The 17569-nt window shown below is 38.8% G+C and overlaps 1 protein-coding gene across 1 annotated transcript; it reads left to right on the top strand.

Moving 5' to 3' along the window:
- The first annotated feature begins 2645 nt into the window (after window positions 1-2645).
- On the top strand, window positions 2646-11651 carry LOC109631640 (gonadotropin-releasing hormone II receptor-like). Its single transcript, XM_020090510.2, has 4 exons — window positions 2646-3160; window positions 5595-6135; window positions 7529-7730; window positions 9811-11651. Exons 2-4 carry the CDS (start codon window positions 5596-5598, stop codon window positions 10224-10226), a joined length of 1158 nt encoding a protein of 385 aa, XP_019946069.1. The 5' UTR covers window positions 2646-3160; window position 5595; the 3' UTR covers window positions 10227-11651.
- The last annotated feature ends 5918 nt before the right edge of the window (window positions 11652-17569 follow it).

Below are 17569 nucleotides of genomic sequence, written 5' to 3'. Positions count from 1 at the left end.
TATAGAAATACACTTTACTATACTATAGAAATACACTTTACTATAGAAATACACTTTACTTTATAAATACACTTTACTATAGAAATACACTTTACTTTATAAATACACTGTACTTTATAAATACACTTTAATATAGAAATACACTTTACTATACTATAGAAATACACTTTACTATAGAAATACACTTTACTATAGAAATACACTTTACTATAGAAATACACTAAACTTTATAAATACACTTTACTATAGAAATACACTTTACTTTATAAATACACTTTACTATAGAATTACACTTTACTTTAGAAATACACTTTACTTTAGAAATACACTTTACTATAGAAATACACTTTACTATAGAAATACACTTTGCTATATAAATACACTTTACTTTATAAATACACTTTACTATAGAAATACACTTTAATATATAAATACACTTTACTTTATAAATATACTTTAATATAGAAATGCACTTTACTATATAAATAGACTTTACTTTATAACTGCACTTTACTATCAACCTGCAGAAGTTGCAGTCCACAAGTTCTCCTCTTCAGCAGTAACACGGGCCACAGGCCAGATAGACCTCCTGAGGGCTCCCTGGAGACAACCACAGAGAAAAAAGAAAGTCTAGGTCCTGCTCCAGAGATGATAATTCAAAAACCCACTGACATTTGTATTGCACACTAATAAAACAGAGCCTTGCTTAATAGTATGTTATGTTGTTGTTTCTTATTATTGTTTATTCAATACTTTTTTTGTGTCTTTAATGGACTGAACGTCTGGTATACCTGAATGAATCCGTTATTGTTAGATAATTAATAATACTCAATGGTGAGTGCAGCCAACTCTGTAAAATCAGCAGAATCCCTGTTGCAGAGGGATTTGTTAGGAAACTGCACTCAGTGGCCAATTAATAAGATACAGTAGACTATTTTGATATCATTTAATATTTTAAACTTACTGTTTAAGAACCAACCTTTTATTGTGATATCTGATGGCTTGCAACCACGCCCCAAATCCCATGCCAATGACTAAAGGACTAGAATGTGAACAACATAGAAGAAAGCTCCAAGAAATGTTTCAGCCTCCTATACAGTTTACTTTAAAGGTACAGTGTGTAGAATTTAGTGATATCGTGTGTTGAAATTGCATGTTGCAGCTGAACACCCCTCACCTCACCCTCCCCTTCCAAACATTAAAAATAATCTGTGGTAGCCTTTAATTGTCTTAAAAACTCAAAAGGTGTTTAGTTTTTTCAGTCTGGATGACTGTAAAAAACATGGCAGCCTCTGTAGAGAGGACCCCCTTGATGTAAATATAAAGTATTTAAATATAAAGGTCCTTTTCTGGGGTAAAGAAAACTACAATTCATACAATTTAGATGAAACGAACTAGTGAAAACATCATGAGGATTATTCTACATTAAATTTCTGCCAATAGATCCCTTTCACCTAAATCTTACACACTGGACCTTTAAATAAATCATTTTTTAATTGTTCCTCTTCTTCTTCTTCTTCTTCTTCTTCTTAATTCGTCTTTAGGTCTCAAATTTCCTTTTTGTTTTGCTGTTTTATTATCACCATAGTTGCAGGTAGAATAGGCTACTTTTAATACTTGAATGATTATATTCAATTTCTCATGAGGGTGGGTGGAGGGGAGGTGAGAGACTGTGAAATTTAAAAATAAATAAAAGCAGTGAACTGCTAAAATTAATATTTGGTAATCTGTAATAACCATGGTAATTTATGTCAACAGCCTCGTCTCCAATCCCTGCTGACCCACTGCCAGATCTCAACAGCTGATGTCCATCCTGATTGTCAGGTGATCAGCTCCAGCTCAACATTCCTGCATTTTGCCTGTCAAGCGACCTACAGGACCTGCAGCTGAATCTTCTGGTGGCCATGCAGACACCCTTCAGTGTCAGCGATGACACGTAGCAGCTATGTATGTGTTTCCCTTGACTGTGACCATGAAAGACACACTGAACGATATATTAAGCTTCTGCTTTACATTATTTTTTATTACAAAACTTAGATGATATCATGTGACCTTTTTTTCTGTAATTTTGAGTGTTTTGTATATTTATAAGTTATCTCACACTGTATGTGGCCTTGATGCTGCAGATTGTCCATCCCTGCTGCTGAAGTGGAAGGCGATCGAGGTCATGGGATACCACAGTGCCCTAATGAACTCTGTCTTTTTCTAGTAAATTTAGGGTAGGGATGTGCTGATTATAGACAAATACCAGTAGTAATAACCCAGTATTTGACTTTGGCAGATAATGAATATTATTAAACAGAATTCAGAATTGGTCTGTCTTTGCTACTAAAGTAGCACACATCAGGCTGTAGGATCATCACTTATGCTGATAATAAATTACATAAGAAAATACAAAAAGCTTGAATGTTAATAAATGCTGCACCAGCCTTTATTTAGCCTGCAGGCATTGCAAGATGTGATATTTCAGTTTTGTGTGCATGGTTTGACATTATAGAATCCATGCACCCTAATCTGATATACACACAAACGTGACAGTGGTTTCTGATTCTTTTGTTCAACCTCAGACTGTTAGTTGACATTTGATATTTCCACTGTCAGATCCCATGGAAACACAGTGCAGATATGATTTCATTAAACCTTCAAATGGACTCTGCTGGGGGAGAACACACGATCTTTTACTCTGAAAAATCGAATCATAACAAAGACAGAGTCAATAGGCAGTGAGAATAATTGACAGAAAGATGATGACAGAAAGGTGATGAGCTGCTGAGACGCAGTGAAAACTGGATATGATGAGAAAACATGCTCCTCTGCCCTCAACTCTGCACAAAGGATCCCTACATGTACTGGAAATTCCCCAGGATGGCTCTGTCACGAAGGTGGCATCCGCTGCAACACCCCGCGCGCGTCACCCACCTTAATTAACCAATCGGCATTGATCCTTGTTGCTTCGCGCACAACATGCTCACGGTGGATTGCAGAGTATGCGCGCGCAGGTGTGATGGAGCAGTTCAAGTGATCGCATCGATCATTGATCGCATGTAAAGGTTGATCGGTCAGTGTGGAATGTAAGAGACAGAGCAGGTAGTGATGCTCCAGCACGTTGGACCGCTCCGCTCTGCTTCTTCTCTCTTCATGTGGCCACCAACACACTGAGGTAAGTGAGCCCTGCTGCTGCTCTGTGCTCCTAAGTGCTGCAGTCTGCAGATAGATCCAGTGCTTACTTGAATTGAGATTGGTATTATGTGGTTTTCACTGTGTACACACAGTTACCAGCGTGTGCACATGGGAGGGGTGTGAGTGCCCACCCCAGTGTCGGAGTAATGCAGTAGAATATGTGGAGCTGCAAATGTGGAAAGTGATAGAAAGAAGGGACAGCATCCGCATAGACCAGCATTCTAAAGAGCAAAGAGGAGAACATGAGATGTTGGTCGCGGGAGAATACCGGTTTGTTGTTACAGGCAGTCATCCATTCATTCATTCATTCATTCTTTGGCGCAGCATCACAGCTGGGGCTACCGTGATCTGTCAGCAGAGGGCGCCCCTGCTCCACCACTATGGCTTAAGCTCTTTCGCAGGTTTATGTATTTTGGTTTCATATTCTCCTTATTATGGACTTCTTACATTTTAATTTCCCATTTGTTACTATCTTGTTAGTGATGTTATTATTTGAAACTTGTGGGTTTTTTTCCTTTGAAAAAGCAGTATGACCCAGAGAGCTCACCAGACTGCAAATTGAAGAAAACAATTAGGCTACAAGCTCAAGTTTGACATAGGTGGCATTTAGAAACAATTTCTGCAAAACAGTGAAGCACAGAACCAAAAACATAAAATCATCCAAAAGTTTAAGGGAAGTGAAACCTTGTGAATTATCTGCATTTATGTATATTTATATCTACGTTTCAATAAAAGAACAAGCACAATCTATTTGAAATAACAACAAAGATTTCATTTTATGCAGTGGAAAAAGTATGACAACAGCTCAGCTGGCAGGAGTCAGGAGTTAGTATATGGGGTCCATGTATCATCAGACAATTCAATTTATGAAAAACACTCAAAACATTTTCAGTTTGTTATTTTCAAATAAACAGCTGTGAACCAGACATTCACAAGGAAAGATAGCAGAAGACTGGTGATCAAGAATTGGATTTAGTTCACAGTTTTACACACCGTTCATACATGTAGATGGTTTAGTTTAGGCTGCTCTCAGTATGTGGACGTCAAGCTGATATTAAGTTAAGAAGACGCCCAGAGTATCAGATACATGTTTCAAGGAATCACTGGAGCTGTTCATGAATCAACCTTACGACAAGGCCAAAAAAAGAAATTTAAAAAAATCGCTGTGTGCGTGAAGTTTACCAATTTGCAGCTTCATCTAAACTCTGGGCCTGGACAGCTTTAAATCATTTGGGAGAAAACTAATTCCCAATTTGATCAGTGGAGCTCGCAGGATAATAACAGGGTGGCTGTCCACCATCTGAAGATAAGAAGTAAATCAACCACAGAATATTGTAAATGGTCTGTGTTTTTATTGTGTTTTCTAGTCTTGATGACCACTCAAAGCAGTACAGTACACAGAACAGTTTTGCCATTCACCCATACACACACATTTATACAATGCACCTATGTGCAGCACTTCCCCACCACACATTAATCATACACTGCCAACAGAGGGAATGTGGGGTTCAGACGCCTAAGCACTAGAGGAGACTGGGATTGAACCATCAAAAGTTAGTGGACGATCCACTTTACCTCCTCAGCCCCAAGACCTCATACATAGAAAATCCACTTGTTGGAGTAGCCCAGTCAGACCTGAGACCTCAACCCAAGCTCTGTAGGGAGCTCAGAGAGATGTTCACAGCTGCAATCCTACAGCAAACTCTGCACGAAGACAGGAGGGAAGTAAACCTCATCTAAAGGAAAGAGCTAAATCAGCATTTTGAGTGACTGGCTGAGCAAGTAGTGGGTCCACTGTTAAAGGGAAGGTTGGTTGGTCGATCATCAGCATCTACAGTGATGAGATGTGTCCTTGGATAGATTCTGAACTACAAATTGCCTCTGATGGGCAACTTGAGATTGAGAGATTTGTTGTGTGAAACTTTAAGTGGTTGTTAAAAGGTACTATATACATTCAGTCCATTTACCCTCCTTTGCCTTTAAAGCACCAGTTCACCTCAGCACTAAGCAGGTAGCTTGTTCCAAGCATCTTGGAAAACTTGCCAGAGTTCAGGTTGCTTATTTTTCTATCAAATAGCGTGTGCTTTCAAGTCGGAAAATGTAGAAGTGCAGTAAGAGCAAATCACTTCATACATGTGTCCATGAGGTGAACAAGCAGAAAATGTGTTAGTTATGAATCTGATTCTGACCTGGCCCTTTGCTGCATGTCCTCTACGCTCTCTCTCTCTCTCCATTTCATGCTTTACATAGAAATAAAGATCAAATGCCTCAAACATGTCTGAAACATATAAGGTTATTTTAAAAGGATACATTTTGAACTGCCAGAAGTCACTATACAATAAAAATATACAATGCCACAGGCTTACGGTGACTGAATCAGCACTATGCTCTCTTTCTGTTTCTCTTTGTCACAGGATGGCAGGAAACCAGTCCCAGTGGAATTCCACACCTGCTGATACTTTACAGAGCTTTTCTGTCTTCTCCCTGCTTAACTTGTCTGCTCCACCCTCTCCTCCACCCTGGAAGGCTCCCTCCTTCACTGTGGCAGCCCGCTGCCGTGTAGCAGCCACCCTGGTGCTGTTTGTGTTTGCTGCTGTCAGTAACTTGTCAGTCCTCATCAGTGTGTGCTGGGGACGGGGCTATCGCCTACCAGCACACCTCCGTCCACTCATTGCCAGTTTGGCCTCAGCTGATCTGGTGATGACTTTTGTGGTGATGCCACTGGATGCCATTTGGAACATCACAGTGCAGTGGTATGCCGGGGATGTCATGTGTAAGCTGTTGTGTTTCCTCAAGCTCTTTGCCATGCACTCGGCTGCATTCATACTGGTAGTGGTGAGTCTGGACCGCTATCGGGCTATCCTCCATCCTCTGGACTCTCTGGACGCTGGGCTCAGGAACAAACGCATGCTGCTTGTGGCATGGACTCTGAGTGTGTTGCTGGCCTCTCCACAGGTACACTACATGCTAGGCCCTAATCACTTTCACCAGTCTAAGTACACATGGTCGAGGTTTATGTTACAAACCTCTGGATTTATTTGGTGCTCCAATGACAACATTAGAGTTAAGGTAATGATTCTGTGTGGATCTGAAAGTACCACTGATCAGGTGTTCTTTTTATGATTAAAAGGCATCCATCAGAGTTAAAGTTAAGGCTGTTTTGTTGTAAACAACACATATTGCTAGAGCACACTTTGTGTTGAGATCATTCAATTTAGTGCAACTAATTATTTGATATTACATTTATTGTCCATGATATTGTGGCTAGAAAATGATAAACCTTATAGATACCAGGCCTCATCTGGGACCATGCAGGAGAATCTACTAAGAGGTCAGACGTGTCAGTCTCTCAGCAGCTCAGAATTGTTTTTACAGGAAGCTTGTTAATGCAAACTGAACATGCTCAGAAATCACCTGTTTGCCACTACTGCATAGACAGCCACTGAACCTGGTTTAAGACAATCACTGACACCAGATGCACCCACAGTGGTTACATATTTGTGCACAAACAAAACAAAGGCAGTCTAGATCATATGATTGATAAACATATCGGTTTACTTATTATCTTATAATGAGGAATGTTTGTTATGTGAAACAGACACAAATGTTTGTGATATGACAAGACAAATAATATTATGCTCCTAAAAATGAGAAAACTGTCACAATCATTTTTTATTGTGTGTGTATATATATATATATATAAATACATAAGTCATTACATGTGTTCAGATATTTAATCATTGATGCATTTCTAAAAATTGAGCTACAAACAGTACACATTAGTAAAGTACATTCATTGTTGGTTCAGATCTGCACAAGGATTTTGTTGACAATAAGAAACATAAAATATGCACTCATATCATATTGTTTTTAGAATCGTACAGTGTTCTCCTGTAGCCCAGTGATGATAAGTTGTCTTCACACTGCTGCTGTGGCTTTCTCCCACTTCATTGTCACTACGTGTGCAATTACCGACAGCCCTGCCACTAACAGCCACTGAATGTGCAGTACTCTGGCTCAAGTGTCATCACATCCAGGACACTGTTACTAACTAATCTGTGCAGCCTCAGCATCTTAATGATGTTAACCCAATTAACTTTCTTCACCTTTTACATCTGCTTCCAGAGCAGTCGGTAACAACCTCATGTTTGTGACATGGCGTGATTATGAATGCATTCAAACGACTTAAATGCACAACATGGGTTCAAAGTCATCCCCTCACCCTGTGGCTCTTTGTGTAGTTTGTTCTAATATAAACAAATATAATGTAAAGTTTGTTTAATGAATTCAAACTACACTTGTGTTTTTGCATGCATTGCTCATGTCTTTACACTCTATTCATCCTCAGCTGTTCATCTTTCGGGCCATTAAGGCTGATGGAGTGGACTTCACTCAGTGTGTGACCCATGGAAGTTTCCAGCATCGCTGGCAGGAGACGGCATACAACATGTTTCACTTTGTGACGCTGTATGTCTTCCCCCTGCTTGTCATGACTTTCTGCTACACCCGCATCCTCACCAAGATCAATGGGCAGATGCACAAGAGAAAAGGTGTGTGACCTCACAGAAGGTCTCAAATAAGTTTTATCCCTTTTCACCCCTTTGCACCCATTCAAAGGATAATTCCATTTTATCACAACTTTACTGGCTTTACTTTTGTTCTTCCACAACTCCCATTGTTAATGATAACATTATACAGCTCAGATCAGGGACCAGAGAGAGTCAGTCTCCGTCAGTGTGATGTCATAGTTCACCAGTGTTGAGCTGAGACTAAAAAGATCTGCAGAGATATCATCTATCCCAGTTAATCCTGATTCCAGTGGAATGTAAACTGTAGAATGTACAGAGAGCACACATGTTAAAACTTCAATGTGTTTGGTTGTGTTTTAGCAGGAATAATCAGCACAATGGGTTGTGCTGGTGACAGCTCACTCTCAAATGAAGTGCTTTAGATTATCTTGATTAACTGTTGGTTCATTACTGGTGTGATCGTCTGCTTATGTTCCTTGACCTGTCAGACTTGAATGAATGGTAGGTACAATGCTATTACTGATAGAAATGGTATGCAAACGATTCTTTAAAGCTGTAAGTGGCATAACATTGTAGTCCCTTCAGCTGTAGACAATGTTTTTAAATAGTATTTTAACCACAGAAAAGATGAAACTGTCATTGGGGCAAACAGAGTAACAGCCAGTTATTACAGTTCAAGCGCAATTGGGGCCTTTTGTTTTTGTGTATCTTTATTTAGATGTCTAAGTAGCAAAGCTGCTGGAGCCATCTTGCATACCAAGTTGACACACACACCCTTATTAGGGTCCAAGCCTATTCACTTCAATTTTATTTTATTTGAATAGTGCCAAATCATAATATACATTATCTCAAGACACTTAACATAGAAGGTCAAGACCTTAACATCATATTAATATAGAGAAACTCAACAGTTCTCACAATGAGCAGCACTTTGGCGACTGTGGAGAGGAAGTCTCTGGATTCAGAGATACTTGCAAAGAGAGAGATAAAGAAAGAGAGAGACTATGGGAGGAAAAAACACATAGTGACATGTCATAAAATAAATAAATGAATGTGGGGGCAGAGAGACAGAGAGAGGAGGAGAAGTGCTCAGTCCTATATGGGGAGACTTTCAGACTCAGTTGAACATTCTTCTATGTTCTGCAGTAGCCTGTAAGCCCATCAAACCACGGGTGAAAATCAGGCCATTTTGACCATTTGTTTATTTTTAATTAACCATATTGGACTGACACAGACACACAGCAACGGTGCCGATCTCTGTCATGGCAAGAACTTTATAGATTATTTTTCTGTATGGCAGTTTGTCATCAAAGTAAAAGCACAACAATTGTTTTGTTAGTGCAATGTAATGAAAAATTGTGAACTTCTCAATATAAAAAAACTAAAATAACTAAAATAAAGTGCATTGCAATAGTCAAGCCTGGAACAAATAAAAGCGTGGATGACCTTTTCTAAGTCTGCAGAGGACAGGAAAGACCTGATCTTTAACTGTTTCAGTTGGACAAAGTAGGTAGGATTAACGCAAAGTTCTCTATCTTCACATTGCATCAGAAACTGTATATAAAAAGCTTTACACACAATGTCTGTGTGTAAAGCTTGGCCTGTGGTAATGCTGTGAAGCATTACCACAGGCCAAGCAAACAGCCCATTCCAAATAGGCAGGTTTAGAATCTGCTCATCGGTGCACTTGGCTTTGAAGTCACCATGTGCAAAATGTAAGAATGCCAAGCTGCGAAGTAGTAATATCGGTGGGATAAAAGCATTACAGCCCCAACCGATCACTCACACATGGTGGCTGTAGCTGAGGGGTAGAGTGGACATCCTCCAACCAGAAGGTCAGCAGTTCAATCCCCAGTCTTCCCATCTGAATGCTGAAGTGCCCTTGGTCAAGATGCTGAACCCTGAATTGCCCCATAGAACAAAACAGTGCTGCTGTGTGTGTGAATGGCAAACTGTAGTGTAAAGCACTTTATATGGTCATCAAGACTAGAAAAGCATAATACATAAATACAAACCATTTACACAAAGAGTGATAGCCTATATACTTTCAATTATAGAATTTGCTATATTTCAGTTAATTTCCTGTCATGTGTTTATGCAGATGGTGAGCAGTGCCTTAGACGCAGTGGGACAGACATGATACCTAAAGCCCGGATGAAGACCCTCAAGATGACTATTGTGATTGTTAGCTCTTTTGTCATCTGTTGGACACCCTACTACATCCTTGGGATCTGGTACTGGTTCCAACCAGCAATTATCCAACGCACACCTGAGTACATACACCACATACTTTTTGTCTTTGGAAACCTGAACACGTGCTGTGACCCTGTCATTTACGGCTTCTACACTCCATCTTTCCGGGCCGACCTCACTGATGTGGTGGCGTGCTGCTGCGGTCACCAAGCTGACAATGCCTCACCTCGCTCTGTGGATCATCTGGCTTGTCGCAGAACTGGAGCTGCTGGGGAGATGGAGTCTGACCTGAGTTCAAACCAGCATAGTGGCAATCCAAGTTAGTTCTCAACTGACCCTGAGGGGTTAAGCACTCACAATATACCAAATGTCCTTAATGTCAGCTGTTTGCTCAAGGCCTTCCATGAGTACGTTATTGGATTTTAAACAGCTTCTATTTTTGCCCTTTACAGCTGCTCTTTTGAGCTGTGGAACTGTGATATGAAGAGTAAAGCTTCCTCAATATCTCCCATTTTATGCTTATGTTGCTGCAGTTTCTAATGATTGCCTTCACACGTTCTCTGTTGCTTCTAATGATGTGCTTCAACAATTTATTTTTAAAATGACTCCATATCAGTATGTTTGCTGTCTAGACTAACACATTGTTCAGTGAATCTTTTGAACTCTATAGCTGTTTTTAGCTCTGCCAGCAGTTTCCTGCAGTACATGAAGGCTGATCTGCAGAAGCGCTCTGAGACAGCCACCTCACAGCTTTGTTGGTCCTCACCAGTACTAGGGATGATCTCCTCAAACATATCAATATGCAATTACCTACATTTTTTCCAGTCTCTCCCCCCCACATACGCAATGAGGCATAAACATAGTGTAGATGCCTGTTTGTAGATGTACCCTCTGTGTACTCTGCACTCAGAAGTATTTACTGGTCATTTCTGTTCTAACCACCTACAGATATGAAATTGATGTCTATCTTATTATTTCACTGTCAGAAACAAGTACATAAAAGAATGTCCAAGAATGTTGACCTTTAGCTTTGACAGTCTGTGTTACCACTACCTCCAAGAGAAGACAAAGACTGCTGGCTGGATACTTAGTGTTTCACTGCATGTCTGTCTGTCACTGGCTGATGGTAATTATTGTATAGAGAGCAATAAGAAGTAAGACAAAGTCATTACTGAAGACAGAAATAGATATTTCACCTTTAAAATGCACATGTACCAAGTTGGCACTTGGCTAGAATTAAACACATTGTATATTGTAACTATCGATACATAACTGCTTGTCACTTATGCCTATATATGATTAAGAAATGTACAATTATATCTAATTTATACACTTAAAAAGCACACTAGTTGACACAACTGTATCACATAATATCTGTAGATTTGTAAACTGCATATTCTAGCTGAAATAGCATGAAACCAGTTGGAGACTGAATCAAACCCCTGACACTTTGGATACTTGGCGACCCGCTCTATGTCCTGTGCCCTGAACTCTAGAGACATGTTGTGTGTGAAAAGCTGATGTTTGATGTGAACCTTAACTAAAGCTCCTGGTCTACATCTGACCCTCACCTGCAGGATTTGATGCATAGCAGTGCTGCCTCATGATTGCCTGATAAGATAATTGCATGAATAAGCAGGTAAATGGATGTTCCTATACTTACATTATTATTATCTTAGTGCAAGTAGGTTTGATGTTAAGTATAACACAGATTCTCATAATTGCTCAATAAAAATCTACTGGAAAATATCCTCAGTTGTGACCAGTTTTATGTGTTACATCAGGATGCAAACTCATACTGACAGTAAAGCAAGATAAGGTAGAAGAGTAGGACTTTAAAACATAGATAATATACTAACAATAGGATAGGATGTCATGTTGGACAGAAGAGAATTGCAGAGCTTTGGGACACCAAAAGAGAAATACTGGTGCCAAAGAGTTTGTAGATGAAAGTGGAGGAGTTGTAGGACAACCTGGGAGAATTGGGAGCAGATAGTGGAATCAGAAAAAGACATATTATTGTTTTGTACCAGTTTTTGTAGATCAAGTCTCTGCAGAACTTGAAAGATTTATAATCAAGAGAGGGTGGAATTGGTCAACTAAGTGCACTGAACAAATCAATGATTGGGAAAAAAATCGTAATTGTTATTGGTGCGAAGAAGGATTAAAAGTCAGCGCTCAGCTTGAAATTTATATTAAAAACCACAAACCAGGCCAGACATCTTTGTGTGCAGTCATAGACTCAGACCTTGAATTGGTCAACTCCGTGTACAGGAAGCTGTGAGGTAATGGAGCTGATAAAAGCATGGATGATTGTTTCTTGGTGAACCTGATGAAAAAGACCCTTCACAACATTACTAAGCTAATTCTAGGCATGGCAAGTTTCAAAGTGTTTTTCATAAAGAATAAAAAGGATTATGACAAATTTAAAAGCAACATATAACAATATAAAAATAATTGTTTTAAACATGAATTAACACTGATTTAAAAGAATACCTTCAGTTGTCTGAGAGTTTGTTCCACAAATGTGGAGCATCGAAACTGAAAGCTGCCTCATGTTAAGTCTTGACTCTGGAGACAGAAAGCAGACCTGAGTGGTCTGGATTGTTAATAACGTAGCAGTAGATCAGAAATATATATTGGCCCTAAACCGTTAAGTGCTTTATTAACCAACAGCAGGATTAAAAAGTCAATTATTTGACAGACAGGGAGCCAGTGTAAAGATCTCAGCACTGGAGTGATATGATCCACTTTCTTGGCATTAGTGAGGACACAAGCATTTTGAATCAACAGCAGCTTTCTGAATGAGTTTATAGAGAGACCTGTGAACACACCATTACAATAGCCAAGTCGACTGAAGATAAGTGCATGGATTATTTTTTCCAAATCCTGCTTAGACTTAAATCCTTTAATCCTCAATATGTTCTTAAAGTGGTAATAAACTGACTGGCTGTTGAAATGAAGGTCTGAGTCCATGACTGTACAACAAGATTTCTGGCCTGGTTTGGGCTTTTTAACTTTAGATTCAAGCAGAGTGCTGACTTTTAATCCTTCTTTCCTTCCACGAATAACAATTACTTTAGTTTTATGTTTTGTTTAACTAAAGAAAATTCTGACTCATCCAGTCATTGACTAGTTCAATGCACTTGTCAATACTTATATAGGACAATAGTGCCCTGGTGGTATGGCTATGTAAATTTGTGTGTCGTCTGCATATCTGTGGTGTTGGGATTACTCTACCTTAATCGCGGTGCCATTAAATGTTGTTATATGTCTATCAGAAAATATTTAATATTGATATTATAAATATAAATATGCAATCTAGCTTGAGTCATAAATCTGAAGTTGGGAAGGGTTGAATCAATAAGAACAGCTGCACTGTCATAAAATCAAGGTTGTGCTTGATATGACATCAGCAGTTAAAATATATTGCCTGCCAAAGATCTGATGTTTACTAAAGCCAGATTTAATGTGTTAACATCATTATCTTACAATATTAAACCCAACAGTTCCCACAAGAAGCAAGCATGTCGACAACTGGAAGAAACTTCAAGCAGAGCCAGGCTCCATGTGGGCGGCCATCTGCCCCAACTGCCTGGGGTGAGCAGAGAGAAATTGGGCAAAGAGGACAGGATGGTTGAAAATAGGGGAGAGAGTGGTTGGGGGAGGACACCAGGAATAGTTTTGTAACAATAACAATAATAATAATAATAATATTAATTGCTCTTGTTATTGTGTAGTGCCAGATCTGAGGCCTGTACTACGAAGCAAGTTCAACATACGCAGGATATCTTTTCTAGTCTATACAGCATAACTAAGGGATGGTTCAGGACTCACCTGATCCAGAACTAACATGTAGGCTTTATCAAAAAGGAACGTTTTAAGTTTAACTTTAAATGCTGAGATGGTGTCTGCCTCCCGAACCCAGAGTGGGAGCTGGTTCCACAGGAGAGGAGCCTGGGAGCTGAATGCTCTACCTCCTGTTCTACTCTTACAGACTCTAGGAAACACAAGTGAGCCTGCATGTAGAGAGCAAAGTGATCTATTGGAATAATATGGTGCCAAAGGCTGTTTAATATATGATAAGGCTTGAGTGTTAGGGGCTTTGTGAGGGGCATAGCTACTGAATGCCACAAAAGAAAATAGACAAAGAAACATGAATTAAACAAAAGGTTTTTATTTGGTTTTAGGCATGTTGGAATATGTCGCAGGAAGGAGAAAAGTTAAGAGTTAAGTCTGACATGCAGATAGGACAGTCTGAAGGCACACAGAGACCAAGCTGTTTGGTAGAAAATAACAAAGTTACTGCTGTCACAGTAAGCAGAGACTTTCATCTTTTGAGTATTGGTAAATTAAAATAATCCCACCTTGAATATTATTTGTTTTTAAATAAAAATAGTGTTTGTCCTATGCCCATTATCATTTGTTTGTTTTGTGCTATTTTCAGACTAAGTTGCTATGGACACATTATCTGAACACTAAATGACAATGAGTATTTACTTTGTTATATGAGTTTGGCAGTTTCCAGGAAAAAGGCTGCTGTCAGCTTGTAATTTGCTTCACAACTTAATGACTTAGAGAGGAAGTCCTCAGGTTGAAGACATGAATATAGAGTCAGTTCAAACAAATCACAAGAAAGCATATTTTGTGTATTACTTCATGTGATATCTAGCAATCAAAAGTAGAAATTATAACTGCTGTTGTTGTACTTCTACTGGAATTATATTCAAATATTTTGAATTATTATAAGTGAATCAATGTAACTGTTGCTGAACATAATAAGCACTGTGGCAATGGGTGACAATAGACTAGATATATGCTTCAACATAATGTAACTGATGCGGTGAAGAAGAGAATAATAGTCGGTAAACAAATTAATGCCAGTAACTCAACAATATCTCTATGAATTTGCCACCATCATTCCTGCGCATACCATGCCAGGTAGGACTGTAGTAGTTGTAATAAATGATGTATAATCTATGTGTTTGTGTCCTTGTGAATGGTTGTGCAGTGGAGAGAAACAATGTGATTCCGTATTTCAGAAGTTATAGTTATATTACAATGTTGCTGCCTGATGTAAAGCTAGAGCAATCACATGTATATCCATGCAAACGTAGTGGGCTGGTGACAAACACTAAAATGGTTAAACCCAAACAATAAGATTTTTTGGGGTGATTTTTTTGGTGATATTTAAGTGTGTGAATTTAAATGGAAAATAAATGTTTAAATTAACAGTGAAAACCTTCTAAGTGACAGATTGGTCTCTGTTTTCCACTGTAACCTACCAGTCAGTTCTCCATACCTTCTCAATTTGGCTAAAGACCAAGGACAAGACCTCAGTCTCAACAGGGTAAAGCTTTAATTTTGCAGTTGGCTGCAATACATCAGTGGAAAGCTTAGAGAACGTAGAAGCACTTATCATCATTAAAGCTTTGTTTCTCGTTGGTACTAGCAGCCAGTTTCTACTTTACTATATATTTTTTTATTTTTTTGTAGCTTTTTGTTTACTAGTCACTGGCTCTTTAAGGCAGAAAGCAGGTTTGGCTAAAAAACAATTTGGTCCCCAGACAACTCAAGCTCGAAGACCATCACAAAGCAATCCTAAACACTTTCTTAGCATCCTTACACATGTCAAACAAGAAAACATTCGAAATCATCATAATTATTTTTCATGAGCTCTAATAATATTAATAATAACAATAGAAACTTTCAAAACAAAACATTTGTTTTGGCAACTTCTCGTGTGCTCAGCGGGAGGAACAAAAGACTCAAATGAAAAGAGATAAAGAAATGAGTGGTTCAAACGGAAGTTACAGATGCTTTCCATTTTAAAATCTAGTTTAACTACACACTTCACACAACAAAAACATATTTTAGGTCTTCCATATCAAATACACTTTTTGGCATCACATTGGCTTAATAGCTCTCAGTAAGAAAGGAGGTTTATGAGTTTTATACTGCTCTGCTTTGAATAAACCTTAACACTCATACAGGGGGAAGGTAAACCTTGAGGAACATTAAAGCTTGAGGCAACACACACTTTTAAATTCAACCTGAAATCACAGCCAGTTTTTCCTTCCCAGTCAAAACTAATGCTAGAGTGACCATTTAAAAGTATCACTATTGTTCACTGAAAGTAGAAAGATGTTTGGAAAAACTCCAGAATCGGTCATTCAGCCTCTCACTTGGTCATTGGTCAATTCCAGCTGAACTTTGAGTGTTGGTGTCGTCTTTGGTGATTAACTTTGAATCTAAATGTGTAGTTCCCTCTAAAAGCTGCTGTCCTCAAGGTTCGCCTACTCTTAGCTCTTCACACACATACAGCATGTTATCACTCTCACAGTTTCTGTGCTTTATAAGGTAGTGAAAAAGTTAAGACTGTGAATGTTCAAAATGAAGAGGTATTTGGTTACATATTTTTTAAAGATAGCTAAATAGTTGGAAATTACTCAACTACTTTAAAATAGAAAGCAAGTATTCCTTATACTATTGACATAAAAGTCTTTTTAAAATATTTGACATCTTCATTTGGTCACTTTAAAGGTTAGAATTAACAAAATACAGTTCCATGCTGAAGGAGTGCACCTGGAAAAACATCCAAACTAAAGCACATAAAAGCAAAGGAAATGAAATTATGTAGTAAATTATTTTGGCTTGGGTTCAGTTAAAGCACTTAACACACAGGTGACACCTTTCAAACAGGAACAGTCCAAAATGAAAGTAAATGTATTCTCTCTTAAAATAAAATTTTTAAGGAAAATAAAGAAAACCATTAAAATGTTTACATCTTTGGGTATCATTCACCTTGGTTTTCATAGAAGAACTTTTGGATAGGCTGACATGGTGAGACATAAGCCTTGTCCGTGCATTCGGGCAAGTATCACAATAAAACTTTAGCTGCCAACTCAGCGTCACTGAGGTCCCAGGGTGACCAATTTGGCATCTGAAGAGTTAACTTGGCAGCATGAAGCTCAACAGTCTTTTTTTGGCTTATCTTCAGTATGACATCTAGCTTGTGCAGATGTGAACTTATTTTCTGTGATGGACTTCATAGAAGAATTGACTGCATGGCCTAAATGTTCACGACAGTCTTTGTCCATATCTTCCATTCGGTATATCCTCTGCACAAACATGTTTTTGGAGATGAACAGTTGTGGTCATTTGAAAGCCTTGGATAACCACATAACGGAGCAACAATATATATCAGATATCAGATCAAAGATTGTGATCAAAATATCTTGATGGAAACAAACGGTGACCTGGCTTGAACAGGAGGTTGTTTGGTCCCATGTCAGTCTCTGGTAAAGTAAGGCTCAGGTTTATGGCAGTGGAGTTCAGGCACTGCTACGGTTATACTCTCCATGGTAGTCATCCTGGAAGGTTCTTTCTGGACGGGCCTGGTTGGCAGCTGGCACGGAACACTGGCATTGGCACTGGTCAAGGAAATAGCTATAGGAAAAGGTTTTGGTTGAGGTAGGCTGGCACAAGCAGCATCAACAGGCTAACACTGGCCTAAACTATGGCTCAGACATTCTCGTCAGACTGAGGTAGCTTTCTTTGGAAGATTTAAATAAAGAATGGCTTTTTATGTGTTTCTTTTAAATGGCTTGTTTGGTCACTTCTTATCAGACCACCTCTGTAAGGCTTTCGCAAAGGCCACTATGTTT

The sequence above is a fragment of the Paralichthys olivaceus genome, chromosome 20 (assembly GCF_024713975.1).
Source record: "Paralichthys olivaceus isolate ysfri-2021 chromosome 20, ASM2471397v2, whole genome shotgun sequence".
NCBI classification, from domain to species: Eukaryota; Metazoa; Chordata; class Actinopteri; order Pleuronectiformes; family Paralichthyidae; genus Paralichthys; species Paralichthys olivaceus.
This window is presented reverse-complemented; position numbering and strand designations above follow the sequence as displayed.

Excerpts from the sequence above, each read along its gene's own strand:
- LOC109631640 (XM_020090510.2), top strand. The coding sequence starts at position 5,596 with ATGGCAGGAAACCAGTCCCAGTGGAATTCCACACCTGCTGATACTTTA. Across the intron at positions 6,136-7,528 it reads TGTTGCTGGCCTCTCCACAG|CTGTTCATCTTTCGGGCCAT; the intron begins GTACACTACATG and ends ATTCATCCTCAG. Across the intron at positions 7,731-9,810 it reads GCAGATGCACAAGAGAAAAG|ATGGTGAGCAGTGCCTTAGA; the intron begins GTGTGTGACCTC and ends GTGTTTATGCAG.